Here is a 25,618-nt window from a genome sequence, read left to right as displayed (position 1 = left end):
TATTTTAAACTCTTCAGGAAAAAAAAAAGTGCTACACCCATTTTCCCATTACCCTTGTAGCAACCAGTTGAACCTATGTACCCTCTCTTGGCTCTATAAAATAGCTTTGAAAAATAATTTAATGGCTTGATCACAAACGTTCTCAAATACAGATAGGATACAACCCATCTGGTCCACTGTTGAAATCCCAGGGAAATGACTTTGCAGGCTTGCCTGAGTAAGTTTACCTGAGAAGGTTATCACAAAATAGTTTGTTAATCTAGCAATCTTTTTTCAATTCCTAAACTGTTTAGCAGCTTATTGTCAGCAGAGTAGCCCAGTAATGCTCGATTAAGTAACCGGTAAGATGTATCCACATACTCTGTACTGCAGGAAGCAGGACATTTGCTCACAAATCTTTATAAATTTGCCCTTGGATACTAACAAGTAGTTATAGTCAGGTCGAATCCACTAATACTCAGACCTAATAGACGTCCAACACGAAAAACTCATCCATCAATAATGTAAATTCTATCATTAGCAGTATAAGAATCAAAAGAAAGATCATTCATGATGGCACTGTTGAGTATTTCTTCCCTAATAAGTTATATCCTGTTTAGATAGAAAAATAAATACTTTGTCTGAATAATTAAAATAGTATTAAAATAAATATGACCTAGAATACTCTTAAAATATAAACCATGACAAAATAATTTGATAACAGGTCGACACTAAAGAAACAAATAACTGTATACCAACAGACATCTAAGAAAATGAAATTGAGATATTTCCTAGAAAAGAACACCAAGTAAGAAATTTTAAGGAAATGGTGAGTTACAATTTTGACAAAGTGCAGAAGGAAGTACTGAACAAGTCTGATATATTTACAACTGAGAATTATTAAAAAGGGGCAAAAATGCCATGGCAGTAGTGGTCCTCCAAAAGACTAAGCGAGTGGCCAGCTACAACAGAAAATGTAGAAGAAAACTAGTGTCTGCCTTTGAATACAAATAATTTGAAACTTGAAATGGAATAAGAAACTTGAAATGAAATGAATACACGTCGAAGATATTGCCACTATGATAGTACAAGAAAATATAGAAAAATCATAAAAACTCTACAAAATAACTTCTTGGAATATTCTTTTATAAAAAGATGTGGATATTTTCTTAAAGAAATTTATATATATATATATATATATATATATATATATATATATACATATATACATATTTCACCAAAATCACTATTGTCAAACTCTAAAACAAAGATAGTCCCAATATTAGCAAGAACGAGTTATCAATCCACTATATGGAATCCTACTAGACTAGGAAAAGAATTCGTAGCAAATATTTCAGATTATGTGTTACAGGATAAATATGTTTAAAGTACTCAAGGAAAAAATAATATCCCCAACCACACAGTAACAGATAAATCCTTCAATGACTTTCCATTGCTTATATATAATATAATTAGATGTGTAAAAATGGGACTGAATGGGTAAGTAATAAAATGGATAACAAGATTTAAAATTTCCTAGAAATTCTAAATTCACTGAATAACATTATTTTCAATACTTTAATTGAGGATATTCTCCATCCTTGAATTGAATTATATCTAAATATCTCTAATGGTTTATTTGAATATAACCTTTTTTTTTTTTTTTTTTTTTTTTTTTTTTTTTTTTTTTTTTTTTTTTTTTGCTTTTTGAAGTATTTGTGAGCCAATTCAGTCTTATTGCTTAAATTGTATCTGGTTTAGAGACACAGCCAGAATATGGCAAATACATAGGCAAATGCCAGCAATGAACCACTGATGTGAAAACGGGACCCCTGTTGAAGGAATCAGAGAAAAGGCTAAAAGAGCTTGAAGGGGCCTGAGACCCCATATGAACAACAATGCCAAGCAACCAGAGTTTCCAGGGACTAAGCCACTACCCAAAGACTATACATGGACTGACCCTGGGCTCCGACCTCATAGGTAGCAATGAATAGCCTAGTAAGAGCACCAGTGGAAAGGGAAGCCCTTGGTCCTGCCAAGGCTGGACCCCCAGTGAACAGAATTGTTGGGGGGAGGGTGGTAATGAAGGGTGGATGGGGAGGGGGGAAAAGGAAAAAAAAAGAAAAAATTGTATCTAGTTTTCTAATTTACATCTTATTTTTCCTTATGTTTCAAATGTAACCATACTAAAAATTTTTCAATTATTATTTTTTTATCTGCCATCAATTGATCTGATTTCTTTTCTGGTGATGGTATGCTATTATTACCGTGTCTCACAATTTTAACTAAACATTACAAAGACCATTTCTGTGCCCGTGAGAAAATGTGGTGAATAGGAAAACTTCAAGAGAACAATTGGTAGATATGTAAATATAGAAATCTGTCTACCTGCCTGTCTACTTAATCTATATTTATCTGTACACATAAGTGCATAAAATAAATATTATATATAATATTAGATACTTGTCACCTCAGTTCATTAATTTTTTTCTATCTTTAGTTGATAACTGAGAAACAAAATTTCTTCTTCAGTTCCCATAGGATATGTATGTATACAGAATGATGAGGTTTTAAGAGAAAAACGACCCATCAACACAGATTCTCCAGTGAACATTTATCTAATACTTCATAAACAAAATTCAAGCCTTGTTGACATTATGTCTAATTATCTATCTGGACAGCAAGGGAAGGGTTACCCATGTGGCTGAAGACTCAATGTCTAACTGTGAGTTCATTATTCTCACAATTTCTGATGTTGTCTGTTTTTTTAAGTATTTCAAGTTTAGAAACTCAGTGCTTCTTGCTTGTGTTCGATTAGATGCCATGAAGGCAAGAGTACTAACAACCTTTAGCATCTTAATAAATGGGAATTTTGAAGTACCATTTGCCATATTATTTTTATTTTCATTCAGCTTTTAAAATGTATTGATCAAAACAAGTGAGTGAATTCTTGATCAGAGATGCTTGGATTAAGTCCTGAATTGTGTATGATGTTACAAAAAGGAAAGAAGATCAACATTGAGTATGACATCAGTGAGTTTCCAGAAGGTGGTTTAAAAAGCTGAAGATGGTAAAATTTGTCTCAAAGTATGTAAAATATAACTGTTGCCTTAGAATAAGACATGTGTAATATTCTGTCTTTTAAAATATATTAATAAAATGAAAGGGTACTAGTATATTCTTATTTCTGAAAAACCTATACATATGAATTTTCTAAATTTTTACTGAAAATATATTTTTTAAATTTTAGTGAAATGTATAAAAACAACATATTCTATTTACTGAATGGAGTTACCATTATTATTACTAAAAATTCTTCTAAGTGTATTTTTCCCCTCGAGAAGTTCAATGGGTTTTCTTTTATAAATTCTTTTCTTTAAAATTAATCATTTCATTTGTTTATATTTCAAATGATAGCCCCCTTCCGGGTTATCCCTCCACAAATCACCAGTCTCCCCCTCCCCTGCTCTATCCTCCCCTTTGCCTCTAAGAGGGTGCTTCACCCACTCACCCACTGCCACCTTACTGTTCAAGCATCCTACTATGCTGGGGCATGAAGCCTTCACACCCTTTCATTGATGCTAAATAAGGCCCTCCTCTGCTACATATGCATCTGGAGCTATGGGTTCCTCCATGTATATACTTTGGTTGGAGGATTAGTCCCTGGGAGCTCTGGGTGGATGGTTGGTTGATATTGTTCTTCCTATGGGGTTGCAACCCCCTTCAGCTCCTTCAGTCCTTCCCCTAGCTTTACCATTGGGGTCTCCAGGCTCAGTCTGGTGGTTGGAAGTGAGTATGTCTGTATTGGTCAGGTGCTGCAGAACCTCTCAGGGAAAAGACATACCAGGCTCCTTTGCCCAGAGCATGTTCAGGAAATCTCAACATGCTTCTCCTTTTACTGGTAATTTTCCATTTACTAATAGCTGATCAGCCCTCCTTTATTCCTAACTGAGCACTAAATTGTTTAAAGAAACTATATTAGAATTGCCTAGTTACTCGTATTTATGCAAAAGGAAAATGTGTATGCATACTAAATATTCTAAAGTTTTATAAAACAAACAGAATTACCTTGCAACAACTAATACACAGTGCTGGGATAGATAAAATTCCCTCTCTTATGACACACAACCTTAGATCACCCAATAGCTCTCAAAGGAATTGTTCATATTAGTGATTCACTCTGAGTCATCAGTAATAGACCTGTTGGCATCACATTACGGAAAGAAAGAAAAGCACTTCCCTTCGGAGTCTTTTAACCAAGAGTGAATTACATTTGAATACTTTTCTTCATGCTCCCTTTATTTTCTGTCGTCTGTTGCATGAATCTGCCTATCTGAGGACTCTGTCCTTGTATCTCTGTGTCTTTACTGAACAGCATAGCAAACATAACCTTGAAAGGAATGGGATACTTTAAAGAAATGTTTTAAGAGTTTTACAAGAGATTGAATCACTGGCTCCAACTTATCTCAGCTGATTAGGACAACAAAGTGTACCAAAATATCACTAGTTATCAACTAATATCCATTTCTGGTTACTTTCAATCTTTATGGTGAGTTTAGGAGATTGTTCTCTTGGTTATGGCGAGTATATTTTGATAATAAGAAGAGGGGTGATTTGTTATATGAATATTTTGAGAAGAAACCTTTGTTTAGTCTTATTTCTTTGTTTAGTCTTGCCTCAGTTGTTCCTGATATCATGGGAAAAATGATCTTATGGTATCTTGCCAAAATGGAAATTGAGGTGATGCATATTCATATCTATATAAGGATTAAAAAGCTTGCAACTGCATGCAGTTGCTTCTGCCTTTGCTCTACATCCCCTGTGTCCTGGTGATATGTGACCATACTATCATATATACCAGGGCCCATAACTAGATGTTGACAAGGGAATGGGACTGGTACCAGATGAGATTATATATACAAATGGCCCCAGGTGCTTGGCCCCTGTGTAGTGCATGATAAACTCAGTTTAGAAGATGGCTATGTCTAGATACTTTATATACTGGATAAAGTGAATGGCTGACAATGATATTGTATTCTCTATTTCTTAAAGGAAAATAAAATACATATCATGTAACATGAATTAGATAATGCAAGGGTTTTTTATAATTAATAAAGAGGATTACATAAAAAGTGTAAAGAAAGTATTCTATCCAACCTTAATTATAGAGGTCTTAGCATATAGACTTCAACTAGAGCACCCAGGATATAAACACAAAAATATACAGAAAACCATTTCTAAGATACAGGCTAAACCTATAAGTCTTCAAAGCTAAACAAACAAAGTAAGAATGAACTATTGATCATTTGTGGATACAAAACTTGAGGTAGCTGATAAGAAATAATTAATATACTAGTGCAAAGTTCACAAAGTTCAGAGACAGGAGACAAATCCCTTTCAAGTTTCCACTGTGGTTCTTAGGCAAGCAAGGATAAGAAGGAACTGGAATTGAGGTTGTACTAACCTCTCACTATAGATTAATTATTATTAACTATAAATGTGAAAGGCCTATATTGTTTACAATAAGTATATGGGATTATGACTTAATACTTACCAACAAAATCAAATGATGTAGACGTTCTTTAAGAAGCAAAAAAGAAAAATTCTTGAAGTGTCAATACTAATCTAGTCTTTTAACATAGCCAGACACTTTGTAAGAAACAAAAGCAAAACAATAATAATAAAGCCAAAGATTTTTTGTTACAGTCCCTCATATTGTGATTTAACTCTGCCCATATTTTGGCCTCAACCCTTATTTTATTCTCTTTTCATGGAGGTAAGAACTAACCAATAACAATTATATAGCAAATAGATAAGGGAATATGTAAATAAATAAAATGACTTAAGGACAGAGATCAGTGATAGAGTACTTGCCTATAATGCCTAAGTAAATGAATAAATAAATAAATATATAAAAGAAAGAAAAGGAAAAAAACAAAAATCTGGGTTCAAACATTGGACAAAATAATAAGTAGGTATGCAAACATTAAAATGATTATACTTACAAAGGATTGTTAATCAAAACTTTAATGCACTGAGAAAATCTATAATTCACTGTGCTCTGCTATCGAATCCTACAGCTACTCCTTCAGCCACAATGTAAGCAACATTATCACGTTGGTCCCCAAGCAAAGAATGCCATCCATAGGGATGCCATGGTGGATGGCTCCACCATGAGTTAAAAGATTTTTAGTTTTTTGTAGCCTAGGATCAGAATGAGGGTCTAGGAGTTAGACAGACCTCTGACAGGTTTTTTGTTGTTGTTGTTGTTGTTGTTTTTCCTTTTTTTTAAATTATTGAGGGAGAAGGAAAATGAATTTAAGTGGGCAGTGGGATTGTTAGGATCTAGCAAGAATTAAGGAAGGGACAAATGACCAAAATATGATGCATGACAAATATAGAGGTGAATGTTAGCACCGAACCATTGAACTGAGAACAAACCCCCACTGGAGGAGTTAGAGACAGGATTGAAGGAACTAAATGGTGTTTGCAACCCCTTATGAACAAAAACACCAACCAACCAGCGATCCTAGGGACTAAACCACCACCAAAAGAGTACACATAGACAGACCCATGGCTCCAGTTGTATATGTAGCAGAGGTTGGCCTCATTGAGCACCAATGGGAGGAGAAGCCCTTGGTCCTGCCAAGGCTAGACGCCCCAGTGTAGGGGAATGTCAGGACAGGGATGTGGAAAGTGGAGTGGTTGGGGAGGGGGACCAACCTTATAGAATGTGGAGTGGGATGGAATAAGGGGCTCATGGACAGGAAACCTGGAAAGGGAATAACATTTGAAATGTAAATAAAAATATCCAATAACAAAAATAAATTAAAAATTCTATTTAATAAAAATATTTTTTGAAAATCAAAAAGAATTCATGTTGTAATATCTGCAACATTAGAGAAACAGAAAAGTTCATTTTTATTAGATAAGTTTCATCTCACAATACACTAAGTTCCTGTGGTTGTTCTTAGACAATATGATAGGCTTGTGACATTGACTCTAGGAGATCCTGACATACATCAATAATATTCATATCATGTGCCTTCCCAGAGGTCTAACATATTGTTATTCATCACTTCATTTCTATAGACTATATTTAGAAGTCACGGTTTCCATATCTGAGGAAAGAGAGAGGAGAATGCCTACAAGATAGAAGAATGGAATACACTAGAAGTTAATCATTATGTTACATGTCTACATTTGTTTCCTGTCTGAAACAGAGCAGCTTATTTGAAAATAGGACTAAAGCAGATGGTTGCAGGCTTCTTGTGGTTAGAATTAATATAATGTCACTCAGGACTTTCCCAAATCTAAAAAAGACCTAGTTCTTTTTCTTTCTGTTACCCTTTTTCTTCCTTTCTCTCAAACAACATTTTCTACACATAAACAGAGAACATTTAGTGATGACGAATGTCAGAGTTACAACACAGACCAGTAGGAACCCGATCACATCCAGAGAGTGGTACTGAAACCAGCTGAGGTCATGTGCAGCCACACGAAGGTGCTTGGCTCCTTTGTGACGCGTGACAAACTCAATCCAGAAGACGGCTCTGTCCAGGGGCTTCACAGGCTGATCGTGGTGGACTCTTGATAATCGCATGGCATTCTCCTTATAGCTAAAAGATGAACACACAGAACTATTTTGTTGCTTCTTTATGGAATATCAGATAATATACAAACCACGGGTCACATATAAGTTCATAAGTTCAGGAATTGCTTAATAATTTCTTAGGCTTTGTTGGTTTCAGGGATCTTCAGGAATTTAAAGGAAACATTGAGGAAGCAATCTGTTCCTAAGAGAATGTGGTCTAATGCAGACATAAAAAAAGTGTAATATCCAGTATTAAATCAATACTCTCATCTTCTCATCTTTTTGAAATAATTTTGATTCCAAGCAACTATAGTGCTCAAGATTGTTTAAGATAAAAATAGGGAAAGATGCATGAATATATGACCACTAGCATATAGGTAGTTCATGTTACTGACCCGGAGAACGTGTAGTCAGCATAAGTCAGTCAATTTATAGTTCAGAGATCTTTCATTCCTTTAATGTGTTGAGGGCTCGGGGGTTCTTGTACTCACACAAAGCACTAAAAGAACTAGGAATGTTAGTTACATAGGTGAGTGTCCTCCAGAGAGGAGATAAAATCAAATACCTGAATTCCATCCAGAAAGCTGAGAGTGGGGGTTGCTAACAACCTGGTGACCATTTTGGTATCTGTGGTGACAGACCTCACCTTAGTGTCTCAGAATGGTTATTTCAGACTCTTCCCTCCTTAGACCACTACTCCTCCTTAGGGTAGAAGTCACATATACATGTAGCCTGCCGCCTTCTCTGCTATTGGCCATAGACCACACTGAATTCTAGGCCTTTTACCTATAGATCTGACCCTCATTGAGCCCCATGCTACGGGTATGCCTTGTTCTTGGCCCAGTGTAAAAACAAAACTAGAAAAAAAAAAACCTGAAAAAAGCCTTTTTTTTTATTTCACTAAACTACAGACCAAGTCAAAATATAGTTTTATAGGGTCATCCAGCTCAATTTCAGGCAAACTGTATTGGTGATAAAATACTAATATTCCAAAGTCTTTTTTCCAACAAGGTATTTTTGCTTACACTTAGGGATTAAATTTCAAATTTACATGTATTTGGTAGAAAAAGTTGTGATTCTAAACTTTAAAAGTTCCTAGTCTTATAAGCAAGGTAAGACCATGCACAATTTATTTCACATTTTAGTTACTAAATGTTTAGTTATAAAACTGTGAAAATATCCTGAACAATTAATACCATTAACACATGTACAGTTAGAATGTACCCTCTTTTGCCTCTTTTCCTTGTCTTTACATGTATAGTGTACGTGACGGGTGGGTGGTACATACACATGGAGAGGTCAGAGGCCACTCACTAGGTTTTAGTCCTTAAATTCTCTTATTTAAGACGGGTCTGTTGTTTACTATTGTGCACACCATCCTAGCTGGTCTGCTTTTACCAATTCTTCTGTCTCTACTTCTCATTCCGCTGTAGAAGCCCAGGGATTACCGACAAAAGCTAGAAGACTGAAGATCTGAACTCAGGTCTACATACATGCACAGCAAGAGCTTACACTGTGCCTCCCTTCCCAACTCCCTATTGAAAATTGTAGTTTTATAGAATCAGATAATGGAACAAAAACACTATGCCCTATGTTCTCAAGTCATCTTAGACGTACTAGTTAGCTTAGTGTTAACATCGTTATTTTAAGTTAAGTACTATTTTAGTCCATACATATTCTGTAAAGGGCCGCTTTAACATTCGCCACCACAAGATGGCACTGGCTTCCACTGTGCCCCACGTGGAAGGCCAGGATAACCACCGCCATTACAAGATGGCGCTGGCCTCCGCCGCGCCAGCCGACTTCCTTTCAGGAAGTTAACTGTGTGCACATGTGCAAGAGTGCCTTCGTGCCAGGTCTTTGCCCACTCCAGGGCGTGCCTTATGAGATCATGGGTAAGCGACCAATCAGGTGTGGATGCACCGCGCTAGGGTGTATATGAGCCGTGCCATGCGGGCGCGCGGGGCTCTCTTTAAGATTTAATAAAAGGTTTTGGTTGCCGCAAGGATTCGTAGGTCCCCGCGTGTTTTCTTGCTGGCGAGGTCACGCGTGGGACATTTGGTGCCGAGAACCCGGGATAAAAAACGCCACACCATCGCCAGGCGCCGAGAGAGAGTCCTCCATCCGCGGAGAGAATCCAGAAGCAGCAGGAATTGAGGTAAACTCCGAGAGACATGATAGGAAAGCATGTCAGAAACGGAGTGTAGTGAAAGGTTGCAACGAAAAAATGATACTGATCGATCTCAAGCACCAGGACCCTCTGTGGTCTTACCACCGTCAGAGGTGATAGTGCGGGGAAAGGACGCCCTGGGGACAGTGGCCACCTCGGCTACCTAGGGAGGGACCCCTGCAAAAACGGGGGCCCCCACTGTGAAGAAACCGAAAGTTATGGATCCTTCGTGGACAAGGCTGGTAATTTTGTTTATTTTTTTCTTTGTGTGGGAAGCCATTATAGCCGCTAGGACAGGTCAGAGGGTCCTTACAGAACAACAAGAAAGTATGTCGGAGGGAGAAAAGGTCTATAAAGAAAAAACGAAAAGAAAAGGAGATAAAAGGAACACAGTATTTTGGGAGAAAAATTTTGTCTTTGTGCTGGTAAAAGGTGTGATCAGGCTCCATAAGATTTGCAGAGTCATACTGATTAGGCTTGATAGAGGCAGACCTCCTGAAAATTTATTCAGGTGAATCAAACAAAAGGACATCTCAATGCCCATGCATAGCTTGATGGAGTTAATATAATTCGGTTGTGAGTAAAAATATTCAGGACTATGTTTCACTTCCATACCATTGGCGAATGTCAGTCGTGCTGCTCAGATAATATATCTCAGTATCTTACAGGAATTGGGTTTCAACACGTTGATGGACTAGTCCAGGAATTGAGACAATCCATCGTCCATATCGACTCCACTCGAGTGGATAGTCACCGTGAACACCATCTGGTTTTTTTACCTCTTTGTCTATTGTCTGTCCCTGGTGCACCAGGATGTCCCCATGTCTGTCAGTTTATGTCTGTGGTTCTTGCTTCTCGTTGTTTAAATGTTTTATGTTTCATGTTCAAAAGAAAAAATGGTAAAAACTTTATCTGCCTGTCGTTCACACCTTGACTTGGTTTTAACTCGTTTCAAAAAGGGAACAAATGAATAAAAAGCAGTTTCAATCAGGCCTTTGGAGCCCTGTGCCTGTAGCCAGGTGTCTAGGTTAGCTGGAGAAGCTGCCCAGAGGCTAAGCGTCTGCACGAGCTGATCTTAAAGGCGGCAGCAGCTTCTCAGCTTCTTTGGTACAAGAGTTGAGAGCTGTTCCTCTTAGAGAAATCCCTGACTTATTATTTGACTCAACAGGTGACAAGGTGCTTCTCTTAAAAATCATAGCTAAAAAGGTAAAAATGGTGTTTGGTCTAAATATTAAAGATATGTGTAGCTACTTCAATTTTGTTTCTCATTGGTTTTAAATGTGTAAATATTGTCTACTTGCCTTGGTCATAGATTGTTGGCCTTTTTTAGTTATTGGATATGGTTAAAAAGGTATAATATTGGTAACAGAAAGTTGACATAAAGCTGGTAATTTGGATGGAGTTATTTCTAGACAACATGTGGCATGAGCCAACCCAGGGAAACAGGTATAAATTGAGATAATATTTTTATGGAATTCTTATCCTAGAAACCAGGCTTCTAAAAGAATTTAGGACAATGTCTCTTTGTTGAGGTACTAGAGACTACGCCATCGTGCGTTCATATATAGGAATTGGCAGTCAAACTTTGTACTAGTTTGTTGGAGGTCGAGTTTTGCTTTCCCAGTTGTGGTTTGCCCTGAGGCTATCTGTATTTTAATGCTAATTCCACTGACCCAAGGACAGCTGCCTAGTCAGGTACTCAGAACTCAGGTGACCTTGTGGTTGTGCTCTGGTGTTACAAAGAGAACTTAAAGATTGTGATTAAGGACTGCCAGTGTTACATTGACTAACTCAAACTTATTTTTCATTAAGAAAAAATCAAACAAGTAGAGATTGTTACAAGATTTACGAAGGATTGATGAGATTTTGGAACTTGTGAGAACATTACAGCCAGTTTACTTACTCCAACTGCCATTTCAAGATAGATTTAGAGGATTGATTTTGAGTTTTCATTTCATGAGCTTGCTTATAGTTTTAGAAAGCCCATAAAGTGATATCATTAGAAATGGCTAACAGCCTTATATTATGTAATTTTGTTGCTTCTTCAATGTAAAAAGTGAGAACTTAAATCTTCCAGTGTATATGGAAATTTTTACTAGGAACATTTGCTCTCAAAATGAGCTTTAATATTTGGGGAGTAGCTGTTACACTACTCCAGAAAAGAATATTTGAAACTAATTTTAAGCTTCTAAGGATATGTTAATTGGCTAAGTACCTCACCTTACCAGAGGACTTAGGTCTTTGTTATGCACATTGGAGATAAAGCTTCAGCTGTGTTAATACAGAGTTGTGGACTAGAGTCATGGAAGTATTTTAAAGAGAAACCTGATAAAACATATCTTATTCCAAACAACAATTAATTGGTTATTACAAAATACTGATATTTGGCCTATTACATATACAAATTTTTCAGGCAAAATTGGTAATTTTACTCTTTACATGCTTTTGTACTTCCTGTATATTTGTGCATACAACTCATAGGAAATGCACTTACTGTATTTATAGGTGGTTCATCTAATGAAAAGGCTACATGTATGATTGGATCACTTGTTTATGATCTTGAGTTTCTGTTGCTTCAACACAGATTATTAAATTCCGTAGTTTAGCCACTGTTTTTAAATCAAACTTTCAATTCACATACTGATAGCCAATGTGTGGCTTGTGGTTTACAATTGATTTCAATTACTTAATGCTTTATTAGAGACAGGTTTTCTACTTAAAATCAGTGAGTGATTTCAGTGTAAATTGTCTGACAACTCACTGTCCTTTCAGTGCTCTGGCTCAGACAACTAAACAAAACCATAGACCCAGCTCTTTAAAAATGGTAATGGAGTTGATAACACACCCTCATGAAAAGAGGAAGACTCCATTTGCTTACTTTCAACTCCCAGCCTCACCCTGCCAGCTCAGGGATTTCTAGTAAGACTGAAATTGGACAATATTTACAGGATTTGACATTTCTAATTAATGCTTATGTTTAGGTAAATAAAGTTTGTGAGGTGCTAGAGAAATGGCTTAGTGGTTAAGAGCACTAAGTTCTGTTCCTTTATAGGACATTTAAGAACTCAAACTGGGTTGCCTGGGCTCTTTAGCAAGAGAGGACATTGATACCAGACAGATTATAGGCCTTACGTAGGAACAATTAGTCAAAAAATCTCATTCTTTATATATCCAAAACAATAATGCTGGAGACAATAATTTGGTATACAAGACAATTTATAAATACAAGTGCTCAGTGTGCTCAATTTAATCCTCGAGGACTTACCTTAATAAATAATATCCTTACTATATCTTAATAAATAAATAGGGGGAGTTATCCCTGTATGCTAAATAATGCTCCTTTTATTTCAATTTTAAAATTTGGATGCCAAAGTTTATGGCACCCTACAACTAGGCATACTTCTGCCTAGGTGAAAAAGAGAGATCCACATATTGACATGATCCTGTCCAGATATTTTATATGGGGAAGAGGGAATGTTTGTGTTTTTTCTACAGGATGCTACAAGAGTATGCCAGCTGCCTGAGTGGTTGCTGAGACTTGCTGATCCTGGTTACATGAAGATTCAGCTCTCGTGGTTCGGGTCCCTGGAGTCATCCCTCTGCCCTGAGAGGAAGATGAAAGATTCCCCTTCATCCTTTGTCATCACAGAGATTTTGCCATTGCTGCAGTCAGTGTTACCACTGCGTGTGTCCCGTCCCACTATGGCCCGCTCTCTGACCCTCTGTGCACTGCTGCTTGCTGGAGAAGACTGGACTCCAGCCGTTGCTGCCCCCTTCATTCCCTGGTGACTCTTGCTGCCTTAACTGGTCATTTTACAGACTCTAGCTTCACAGGAATGCCACCTGTGTAAAGCTGCTGTGGACTGGGGAACTCTGCCCTGGTTGTACAGATCTCAGAAATGGTTCCATTGTCTGCTGGTTGTTCCAGAGAATAATGACTGATCCTGAACTGTCCTGGAAAAGACCTTGACACTTTCGCTGCTATTGTAGCAGCCATTACTGCTGCAGACCTTGTGTCTACAGTGTCTGGAGTTATACTCCCCCAATCTATTGTTAGACAAACACAGTGGGTGAACTTTCTGGAGTAGTTGCTAACAATGGGAAATTCTAAATTCTGTTATAGGAGCGACTTGACTATGGCTCTTGGTGGTAACAGCTGAGGTAAACCAGATGAGGTGTCTGCTACTTATTGGGAGTGGCTCTGTTTGGTGCAGCCCTATGCTGTGGATTAGTGTTCATGCTATGGTTGGTTTGCTAACTCAGATCTCAACAGAAACGTGACAAGGCCGTTATCACTCAAGCACTTGTGGCCATTGGACAAGGGGCCTCCCCTGGAATTTGGTTATCTATGCTCAGTAATTAGTCGGTATCTGAGTTCTCTGCTCTCGCACCCCATGGATCTGTGGATCCATTGCACTGGGATGAGAGAGACTCAATGATCCTTTGATCAGCCCTTCCACATCACTGAGGTTTCCTCATTGCATGCGATAGGGTGATCATGATTTGTTATAAACTAAATGATTTGTGATAAAAAATAAATAGGGGGAGATGTAAAGGGCCGCTTTAACAGTCACCACCACAAGATGGCGCTGGCTTCCACTGTGCCCCACGTGGAAGGCCAGGATAGCCACCGCCATTACAAGATGGCGCTGGCCTCCGCCACGCCAGCCAACTTCCTTTCAGGAAGTTAACTGTGTGCACATGTGCAAGAGTGCCTTCGTGCCAGGTCTTTGCCCACTCTGGGGCGTGCCTTATGAGATCATGGGTAAGCGACCAATCAGGTATGGATGCGCCGTGCTAGGGTGTATATAAGCCACGCCATGCGTGTGTGCGGGGCTCTCTTTAAGATTTAATAAAAGGTTTTGGTTGCCGCAAGGATTCGTATGTCCCCGCGTGTTTTCTTGCTGGCGAGGTCGCGCATGGGACAATATTCAAACACACATACACATACACACACACACATACATACACAGGAGCTTTATAAAATTATTTACGTCATATCTTTTTGTATATCAATAGATTTAAAATGATGGACTAAATGACTATTGTATGCATTAATGTTTAAAATAATCATAAAATCTAGCCACTCTGACAGTTAATAAAGTTGAATCAAATTACCATCAACTAAAAACTTGGTAATAGTCTAATGTAATATATAGATATATATATATTAACATTTATGCAAAAAAGTAGCTTATCCTAAGAAAGAACAATAGTCCTAACCCTAATGTGATCTTCTGAAATATACCTTTCTTATAGCCAAAATATTATAACACACTTACTCAGAAATAACTATTATATAATAAGTAATTGTTAAATGTAACACTGTATATTATTTTTGAAAAATAATATTGAACATTATCAGTTCCATTTTTGTACTTAAGCAGTGTATCTAAGTGCTTATATATTTATTTTTTTAAATTGAAACTACAAGTGAATTTGTATAATCATACTATATTTTATAAATGTAGATTGGTATAATCTTCATAGCCAATATTTTTCCCAGTTTCATGAACTGACTCCAGTAGATAGGAAATAAGAAAAAAAAAGTTCTTCTCCCTTTTTTTTTGTTTTTTTATTTGTTTTATGTTATCCTGTTTGAAAATAAGACAAATATAAAATATAAAACACTGGAAATTTTCCAGAATGATGGCAAGGCTAACCAGTGGCTGACAGAGCTTTTCCTGCTGTAATACTTACGAAGGCTCATTAATGACCGCTCTCAAGGCACTGAGCAAATCTGCGCTGGTCATCGTGTTGATGGCGACTTTCACGGCTGCTCCCTTGGCCTCCATGTGAGCGATGTTGTAAGGCTGATCACCAAACATGGGAATGCCCACCATAGGGACCCCGTGGTAAATGGCTTCGTAGATCCCGTTCGTTCCACCATGTGTGATGAAAGCCCTGGTTTTAGGATGTCCTGTTTGAGGGGCAGAGTGACAAGTCGGTGTGGATTTCAAGTTGTCTTATTGGCAGGAAAATGCTTATTGTGAGTCACTGAAGAGGGTAAGCTTCCTCCAAAGGTTGGGAACATGGCGCATCAGTTCCCTAGAATTAACCCATTCTTCACTGAGTGAAAATCACTGCAGTGATGACATCTGATAAAGACTGCTTCTCAGTAGTCTTAACTGAGCAAGCTCTTTTGTGAACCAGAGCAAAAACAAATAAAACAAAACTGACTTGATGAATAATTATTTCATTTTATTCGTCTACACAATTGGCAATGCCATATGGAAATTTAAATTGTTCAATGTTATCCTCTGGTTTGATGTCGGTTGCCTGACTGTAGGGCTTTTCTCACCCAAGTTCTTACCAAGCAGATCATTCTGGGGAATCCAATTTAAAATCCGAGTATTGGGTCCTAATGTGGCTGGCTTCTTGCCTGAGTATCTCCACAAAACCTGTTGAAGATAATGCCAATATTTTGTAGGTTAAAACACACAATGAGGGCATAGAACAGTTACAGTGTTATTTACAAAAAACATAGCCTATACTTATTAGGTGAGACTTGAGAAGATAGTATATTTGTGGCAGGTTGAAAAATTAAGAAATGTAGTAAACCTGTTCATACCCACCTCTTTGAAACAGCTTCTAGCAATATTCTAATAAACATAACATTACACCTTGATTTTTATTGTAGGAAAGCTGGCAGAACTAAATTTTAAATGAATCAGAATATTGGGTTCTGAACATGAGTGTCTCACCCATTTATTTCACGTGATCTAGTGATCATAACCATTTAATCAAAATGTATATTTTTTCCAAAAAAATATAACTAGGTTTAATGCTTGTGGTAAATTTTTTATTTATGTGATGACTTTCTTCTCCCCCTTCATATGTTTTCCTTATTTGACTGGGTGTCTTATCTTTCTGTTTCTGCTCCTGTCCTATCCCCTTCATTCCTTTCTGCTCTCTCTCTCTCTCTTTCTCTCTCTCTCTCTCTCTCTCTCCCCTCTCTCTCTGTTTTATTCTGTGTTTTTCTGTGTTTCATACTAGTTATTTGATTAAAAATTAACATTTTACTGCATAATATTTCTGTGGACTGAAAATATTTCATATTACTAAAAGGTAAAAAAATTGTAGAAGAATACTGAATAAATAAACCCAAGTTTTTAGAAGTATTGTGTATTGTTGATTTCCCCTAGTCCTAAGAGTCTGCAGGCAAATGACCAAACGTAGCTAAACCCACCACTTACATTTGCGATCAATATTTATTAAAGGCTGAAGTCAGCTGTGCTCACTGGGTAACACATTTCAACTTCCATTTGTAGAGAACCCTGTCAGCTGGGGTCCATTCTAAGCTGCACTAGAACTGCACAACATAGTGTACCAACCTTCTGGGGAATATGGGCAAGGGCTGATGCAATGAGATTGGCTTTCTCTTCTGTCAGGTTTTTGATCATTGACCCCAGCGAAAACACTACAACACCATGTTCTCCAGAGCTCTGAACAAATTCCTCCAGTTCCTGCAAACACAATGTTCTTTTTACTAAAAACATGCACAATTCTCACACATGGGTGCCTGTCTTTAATCCCAGAACTCTAGAGGCAGAGGAAGACAGATCTCTTGTGAGTTCAAGGAAGGCCTAGTTCTAGGCACATGCATATAGACAGATGTTAACCGAAAGACACAGGCATAGACACAGACAGACACATAAACATATACTACCTAAATGATGTTGGGCTTTTCCTTGAGTGAGTGACATTTTATCCTTAATCTGTATTCCCACGACTGGTGAAAGCCACAACTGACATTTATTTGGTCAAAGTCTCTTTTACTAAACGACATGAATTTTAATGAAGGTGCCCCAGCCCATTCCTATGAAATATGTTTAGGCAGTTTGTGGAGTATTCCATACGCAGAGACTCTAGTCAGTGAACTACAACACTGTGCTGTGGATTTCACTTAGCAAACAATGTATATGTACTGTATCTAACTGTGTATCATTTAGGTATTGATTAATAAAACCTTATACAGCAATATGACAGCTACAGCTTACAAGAAAAGATTACGAAAATAAAGTTGACATTTAATTTCTCCCTTCACAGCCTATACAGGGATCCAGAACTCCCCAGGAAACACCATTTAATCTTTAATATCTGATTCCATGCTTGATAAATTTGTATTTGTCCCTTCTTTCTCAACTGATCCAGTTTTCTTTCCTGCTTTGTTTACCTATTATTTTCTATTCCTCAACAACTTCCTTTTCAGTATACCTCAATTCACTTTTGAGGTATAATTGTCAACTCTGTCAAATTTTTATACCAGTGATTACTATAGCACTAAAGGTTAGCACGCCCATTAACGCCCGAGGCTAAGGTCCGAATTGCCCTGGTTCTGAAGGCCTTCCACACAGGCTTTCTCTGACTCATTAAGTCCTAAAGATTTGTCAAGTTCTATCATGAAGGCATCTTCCTCTACCAAGCTGTTGGACACAACAAATTCCTGTTCACAAGTCTGTCAAGCACATGAAGAAGGCTGTAGGAAGGCTCTTTGATGTTCTTCATGGCTCCTTTATTCCCGCAATACGGACACACAGATACTTTAAATATACCACCGAAGCACTTTATTCTCAATCCTATATTCTTTAGTAAAATGTGGAAGATCCAAAAAGTTTCAACTAAGAGTAACTATGATGATAAGAGAAAATTCTACTGTACAGAGAACACTAGATAGCAATTATCTTTGTTACTGGAGTTATTGACCATGAAGAAAAAAAAAGTTGTTGTATGATGGAATAATTAAGATCATCTGTCATAAACCTACCTTAGGCAAAGGCTTGGCAGGTTTGCAGTGCAGTCCTCCCACAAACTCAAAATTTGGTAAATATGGCCGAGGAAATTCAATATCCCAATACGTTCGGATTAGCCAAATTTCAGCTTTCCCCACAGTCTTACAAAATGTGGTGGGTCTTCCTTGAACACACAGAAGGTTGAGAGAATAAAAATCAACACTCAGGTTTGCTGTGGGGGCACAGGGGAGGCTGTAGTTTAGTGGCTGGTTTCCATCAATTTAACATAAATCTTGACATAATTGGGAAGAGGGAATCTCTGTTGAGCAAATACGTGTACCAAATTGGTCTGTAGGAAAACATTTAGGAATTATTCTTGATTGATAATTATTGTGGCAGAGCCCAGCTCACTGTGAAGGCAGTGTCACTCCTAGGAAGGAAGACTTAGAGGGTATAAAGACATGGGCTGAGCAAGCCGTTGGTAGCAAGACATTGTACTGTCTAGTTTTATGTGTCAACTTGGCACAAGCTGGAGTTATCACAGAAAAGGTGCCCCAGTTGTGGAAATGCCTTCATGAGACCCAGCTGTAAGGCATTGTCTCAACTAGTGGTCAAGGTGGGAGGACCCAGCCCATTGTGGGTGGTGCCATCTCTGGGCTGCTGGTCTTGGGTTCTATAAGAGAGCAAGCTGAGCAAGCCAGGGAAAGAAAGCCAGTAAGTAACAACCCTCTATGGCCTCTGCATCAGCTCCTGCTTCCTGACCTGCTTGAATTCCAGTCCTGACTTCCTTAAGTGATGAACAGAAATGTAGAAGTGTAAGCTGAATAAACCCTTTCCTCCCCAACTTGCTTCCTGGTCATGATGTTTGTGCAGGAATAAAAGCCTTGTCTAAGACAGACAGTAAGCACTATTCCATCATGTCTTCACTTCAGCCATTGCCTCTAGGCAGTGCTCCCCTCAAAAGGCTGTGACCCAGGATATGTAAGCCAAACAAACTCTTTCCCTTCCAAATTTCTTTTGATCATGATGTTTCACTGCAACAATAGAAGTGTGTGTGTGTGTGTGTGTGTGTGTGTGTGTGTGCACATTTGTGTAGTTTAAATGAAGTTAAATCAAATGGGATTGTAATATTCCTACCAAGGGCCATAGACTAATAAAAACACCAGTGCCAAGCATGGAAAAACTCCCTTTGGGTTATTAGAACCAGCTATAAAGCCTATGAACAACATCTCTCTTTCAAGATATCCCCAATAGTGCAATAATGACACTTTATTAGTTAATAATCACTGTTTAGTTGGACTTAAGACCCTCTCACCAATAGGGAACTTAGATCTTGAATTATAAGCCTAGGAAACTATTCATGGCTAGTGAGGTCAACCAGAGGAAAATCCACTACTGCTACTCTCCTGAACCTGTACGACTTCAAATTGCATTCTAAGTCTTTATTCCTCTATCTACAGATAAATGGAACTCTCAGCTCTTAGAAAATAAACTTTTTTTTCAGCAGAATAGTACAGCAATCTGCTACCAGTCAAAAATGTAGATATCAACAGACTTTTGGAGACCCAACACTAATTGGTACATTACAACTACCATACTCTTTACTGCTCAGGGTACTTCAGAGATGAAAAGACTGTGTGAGAACCAGAGAACCAGGACCCTTGCTGTAAGATAGTGTTTTTTATATACAACAAGGAAGATGTACCCATTAAGTTTCAATAATTTGGCCATCTGAAGTACAAATACATGATGACAACACCAGTTGAACAAGCCAATGTGGATGGGAAAAATCTCACATGACCATTCTAAAATGAAAACTGAGAGAGGGAGCATCAGTTTTCTCTAGCAGTGAATCCCATGTATGTCATTTCCTGCCAACTGGTCAACCCTAAATATAACTATATGAGCAAACAATACTAAATGTACTAAGTGTCTCTCTCTCTCTCTCTCTCTCTCTCTCTCTCTCTCTCTCTCTGTATTTGTGTGTGTACATACATATATATGTATATATTTATTTATTTTTGTATGTATCAAAAATAATTTTAAAAGAAGGGGTCAGGAACTTGGATGAAGTAGGGGTGTCATCAGAAGAGTTGGGGAAGACACATATAGACTTGCTCTAAATACAGCAGTCTTGTATGGAATTCTCAAAATAAAAACAATTAAATTAAAACATTAAGTAATAAGTTTGTTCACTCCAGTGTTGTATGTGCAAAAAACATTTTTGCTCAGTGATTATTAAGAATTACAGAATCTGGAATCTTTAACAAGCAAAAACTGATGATACTTATCTGGTATTTTCCTGTATTATGAATTGCATTCTCCCTACTAGAAAAAAAAATCTTGCAAAGGACAAGTCACAAAGTTCATTGTAAGGATGAAGCTGGAGTGAGTATGAAAATCTTAAGCCAGCTCCCCCATTGCTAGGGATTGAATGTAAAACATCTTGCAGAAATGGGATACAGCAGGGGTTGGGGATTTAGCTCAGTGGTAGAGTGCTTGCCTAGCAAGCGCAAGGCCCTGGGTTTGGTCCCCAGCTCCGAAAAAAAAAAAAAAAAAAAAAAGAAATGGGATACAGATATGTTGTTTCCTTTCCTTTTGTTTTCTTTCCTTTCTTTTCTTTTCTTCTTTTCCCCCTCTTTCCCTCCCTCCTTTCCTTCCTTCCTTTCTTTTTTTTTCAGTTACCTCTGCATTTCAACTGCAAAGCCCCTGACTCAGAAACCTGTCATTAAGAAGCCAGCCTGCTAATGTTCCCTCTGTGAAATCTTCAGTGGGCCCCCTGCTTGTGGGTTTTTGTCTTGTGATGATGTGTCTTACACATGTTGTTTATAATTTTCGACCTTAAAACCTGTTCCCCCAGAAGAGTCGGTTACAGTATCAGCTCCCCAGTCTGTGCTGAATTCCTGGCTGGTCATTTTGCTGTTCCAATAAATAAATTTGTTCTCATTAAGAAAACTTGGTGTGTCCTTGGTGCTTGTTCCATCAAACCCCACAACCTCCATCTGGTAATTGAGCTCCTACAAGTGCCAGGTACCCTGACTTGTGCATCGATTTTTTTTTACATTGTTTCTCAATGATAGACACTAAAATGAAAATTTGTACACCTAAAGAACTGTAAATTTCAGATCATCAGATCTCCACAGATTGTTACTCAGACTGCTACCAAAACATTAAAGCTTCTTTTCATGCTGTGCCATTACAGTAGGATTGTTTGATACACCAACATAGATTTGCTGACTAATTGAATTTTTCTCTTAGAAGTTTCCAAGTTCCTTGGAAAGGAACACAGTGTGAGAGAAGTAGGTCTATAGTCTACCCAGTGTATCATGGTATGTTCAATTAAGGCATCTATGTTACTCTATTGCAGTAAGCGGGTATCAAAAGGCACAGAGGGTTCAGGACCAGAACTGCAAAACAGATTCTGATAGATCCAGAACGTTCACACTGCGTTATTTCCCTCCAACTTTTAAGATAACCTCAATCTTCAACTAATGATACCATCTGCAGATCAAATTACAACATTCCTGTTGAGAATGATTTTAGTCAAAGGCAAATTCAAAGTAAAAGGCTGAGTACAAGGCACAAACATGATTGCATATAACAACAGTCATCTTCCTTTATGATGAAGATGCCAAAAATACACATCTTAAACAAATGGTGAGTATGGAAGGAATGGAATTAACTTGTATCTATCACTGTGCACAAAGTCTTCTCCAAATGTATCAAAGATCTCCATGTGAAAATTATAAAACATGAAACTATTAGAGAAAAAAACAGGCCAAATCCTACAAAAATAGGCACAGGAAGTTAAGTACTTCAGTTGACAAATGGGACATATAAAGCAAAAAGGAGGGAAGAATTTGAGTGAAGGAGAAACCTAGGACATGGATTTGGAATAGTTTAAAACTATCCAACAGATAACATTAATATGTAAAATATAAAAAAAATCTACCAAGGAAATAAACAAAGCAAATAAAACTGGGTGCTGGACCTGGAATGAGACTTCTCCAAAGAAACACAAAACCATCTAAAGAATCTCTTTAAAAGTGCCTAACATCCTTAGCAATTAAAGAAATGAAACTTAAAGCTATTTTGATTTGATCCTACCCCAGTTGCAATGGCTAAGATCAAGAAACAACAAATGAAAGTCGTGATAGGGAAACATTAATTTATAAGCTTACTCAAAAATGCATAAAATATATTTGCACACATATACATGTAATTATGCCACAAAGCACACAAAGTGATAATATTTCTCACTCCTGCAAGAAGCATAGATTGTCTAACAAAAATCCTAGGTCCAGGCATGGGAACAATTCTTTCAAGTGGTTGGTCTCGGAGAGTACAGGAGGTGCCTAACACAACATAACTTGTTGCTATTGCCTTTAGGTACTCGCAAAATCTTAAAGGCCCTATTGATAAAGATACTCTACAATCCTGAAACAGTGTGTAGAGAAATTCAGCTGGAAGTGACCTGGAATCATCTTTCCTGAGGGCTGACTCTGATGAGCACTGTCATTCACACTGTCATACCACAATGTCTGCCCTCACTCTGTCATACCACGTTCTCTCCATTCACTCTGTCACGTCACAGTTGTCTCCACTCACACCATCGCATTCTGTTGTCTCCATTCACACTGTCATGGTGACAACTTTGCTAGAGGAGGTTATATTTCAGGTAGTAGAATACAGAAACATGGAAATAGTATCAATCTCTAAAATACCGTTTTCTAGAGGTTAAAGTACAGTAAAAGTTTTCACTTCACCTGGGCAATTACTTTTTTTTTTTTTAAATCTCATTCTGTTTTCTTAGGAATGACTGGTTTTCGCCTTTCAGCCTGATGTCACTCTCAGACTGACTCCATCAGTTTCTATGCAGTTTTATTTTTTTTCTTATCAAGAATGTTAATGATACATTAAATACCCAACAGAAAGACATGCTGATGGTAAGAAGATATTTAACAGTTTAATTCTTGGTTGTGCTAGATTGACAAGGTTGCTTTAACCACAGTCTTCCATGACTCATCCTTAATTGGCAGCATACATAAAAATATAAGGTACCTAAATTGTCAGAAGAATGGTATAAATCGAAGGCAAATTGGTGGTTGCAAATAATTGTAGAATAAAATTCAGAAGCAATGCATTACATAGTAAATATTTCTCATCATAAAATTACTTTATATTTCATATCATTAGTGACACAAGAGGTTTTTTATTTTCGCAGCAGTGTATTGTTTACCATTAAGAGACCTACAATTTTTTAAAATTAATGTTCCACATCCTGGAATTAATTGTCTTCTGGTATGTAACAAATAAAATCATGTTGTATCCCATTGATAATTATCTGCGTATCCCTTCTTTTAGAACTGATAATGGGCTAATAAATTTCAAAATACTATTAGTTTAATGATTATAATCACATGGTAATAACAGCAAAATAAAATCATTGTGCCGCTCCAATTTTTTATCAATAAATGATTTATCACTTTCACTTGCAGAGTTTTCCACGAACTTCAAAATTTATAAAACATATTCCTTTTATTGTTTTAAAACATCTATTAAGCCTTGAAGTAATGCTTAAAAACTAGCTTAGCGTGAAAACTAGTCTCTTACCTAGAGTTTTACTGTAAAACTGATCCCAGAATGCAAAGTCATATTGCTGGAGCCAAAACTCAAAAAACAGTGAAAGCATCATATTTTTCACCCTCTCTGTAAAGGTCATATGGTCTGTTAGTTCACCCATGACAACCGGTACATACGAAAGTGGAACTGGAAGTTGGCCGCAGTATTTCTCCATGGAGTAGCCCATGCTGAACCTCAATGTGTTTACAAAAGGGATCTGAAGTACTTCTGCCACCAGCTCTCCACAGGGAATGACAGGGTCCAAAACCATTACATCATATTTTGCATCCCGTAGCTTGTTCATGAGTGTCTGGTTGTACAATGTACTCCTACAGAGATCTTCAAAATTGCCAGTCAGCTGAAGAAAGAAATCTTGAAGTGTTCTTGCTGCTTCCCACAGTGACAGGTTTGGAATAACGTTCACAGCTAGGTTTACAATTTCATTTAGATGATTCTCGGCAACCTCAGTTTCATACAGCACAGGGATATTCTCGAACTGCAGTGGAGTAAGTTTACTCTGATCTATGATAATACTGGGATATTTCAGGACTGTCACCTCATGCCCTCTTGCTGCGAGTTCCTCAAGAATAGTCTTGAGATTCAGCCAGTGGCTCATATCACAGGGCCACACAAGGACCTTGCTGCAGATGCCACAGCCACTCCAGCAAAGCTGCAACAGAAAAATTGCCACAGCCCATTTTACAGACACCATGGTGTGCCTCCCCCCAGCCATTCTGCAAAGACTGAGGGCTTGTTCAGTTGAGTAACAATTTCGATATAAGGTAAATTAAATATTAACTTTCCAGGTACAGGAACACCCAGGTCAAGAGAGGTCTATCTAATAAGATACCCATAGATTACCATTTGTAAATTACAACTATTTACATATGAAGAACTGGATCTTGTTGTTTAACAACTTTACCTTAAGCTCATTAAGAACTGTGACAAAATGTGATATTTTAAAATTAAGAATGGAATGAAAGCAGATATACCAGTTGAGTGTCAGGAAGGAAGCCAGATAAAGACTACCAAGGAAGATGAACAGAAGAACAGATGCTAAAGAGAAATGAGGTTGGAATTATGACCACTGGAGTGGAGAGTTCTCAGTTCAGTGTATGAATCACAGAGTGTTCAAAAAGAAACTATGTCCAAATAGAAGGCTCTGTGGAATGTTGAATTGTATGCTGTGAGTGAGTTTAAGTCTCTATGAAAATGTGTCAGGAGAATATAATCTTGGTCTGTGGATGGAACCATAGTGTTAGAACTCATATGACTGATGAAAACTGAGTTAATTGGCATTATTTTTTAAAAAAAAAGTGGTACAGAAACTGTGGAAATGACCAACTAGTAATTGGTCCAGCATGAGACCCATGCCATGATAGAGACCCCTTCCTTGGCAGTGCCTGGAGAGTCAGGAACCAAAGGCAGAATAGCCTAGAGACCTAGGATAGATCCAAACACTGCTGAAAAAAAAGATCAATGAAATGATTCCTAATGATATTCTGCTGTATTTATAGATTG

General features: G+C 37.6%; 1 protein-coding gene across 1 annotated transcript; it reads right to left on the bottom strand.

Annotated features, from left to right (window-relative positions):
• Positions 1-6,803: 6,803 nt before the first annotated feature.
• On the bottom strand, positions 6,804-24,842 carry Ugt2a3 (UDP glucuronosyltransferase family 2 member A3). The gene is given in 6 exon segments (NM_001135869.3): positions 6,804-7,598; positions 15,444-15,663; positions 16,057-16,144; positions 17,078-17,209; positions 18,511-18,659; positions 24,089-24,842. Coding segments are annotated over 6 exon segments (1,605 nt in total). The 5' UTR covers positions 24,810-24,842; the 3' UTR covers positions 6,804-7,303.
• Between the last annotated feature and the right edge of the window lie 776 nt (positions 24,843-25,618).

The sequence above is a fragment of the Rattus norvegicus genome, chromosome 14 (genome assembly GCF_021556685.1).
Source record: "Rattus norvegicus strain SHRSP/BbbUtx chromosome 14, alternate assembly SHRSP_T2T, whole genome shotgun sequence".
In the NCBI taxonomy this organism is placed as follows: domain Eukaryota; kingdom Metazoa; phylum Chordata; class Mammalia; order Rodentia; family Muridae; genus Rattus; species Rattus norvegicus.
The sequence above is the reverse complement of the archived record's forward strand: the minus strand, read 5'-3'. Positions and strand labels throughout refer to the sequence as shown.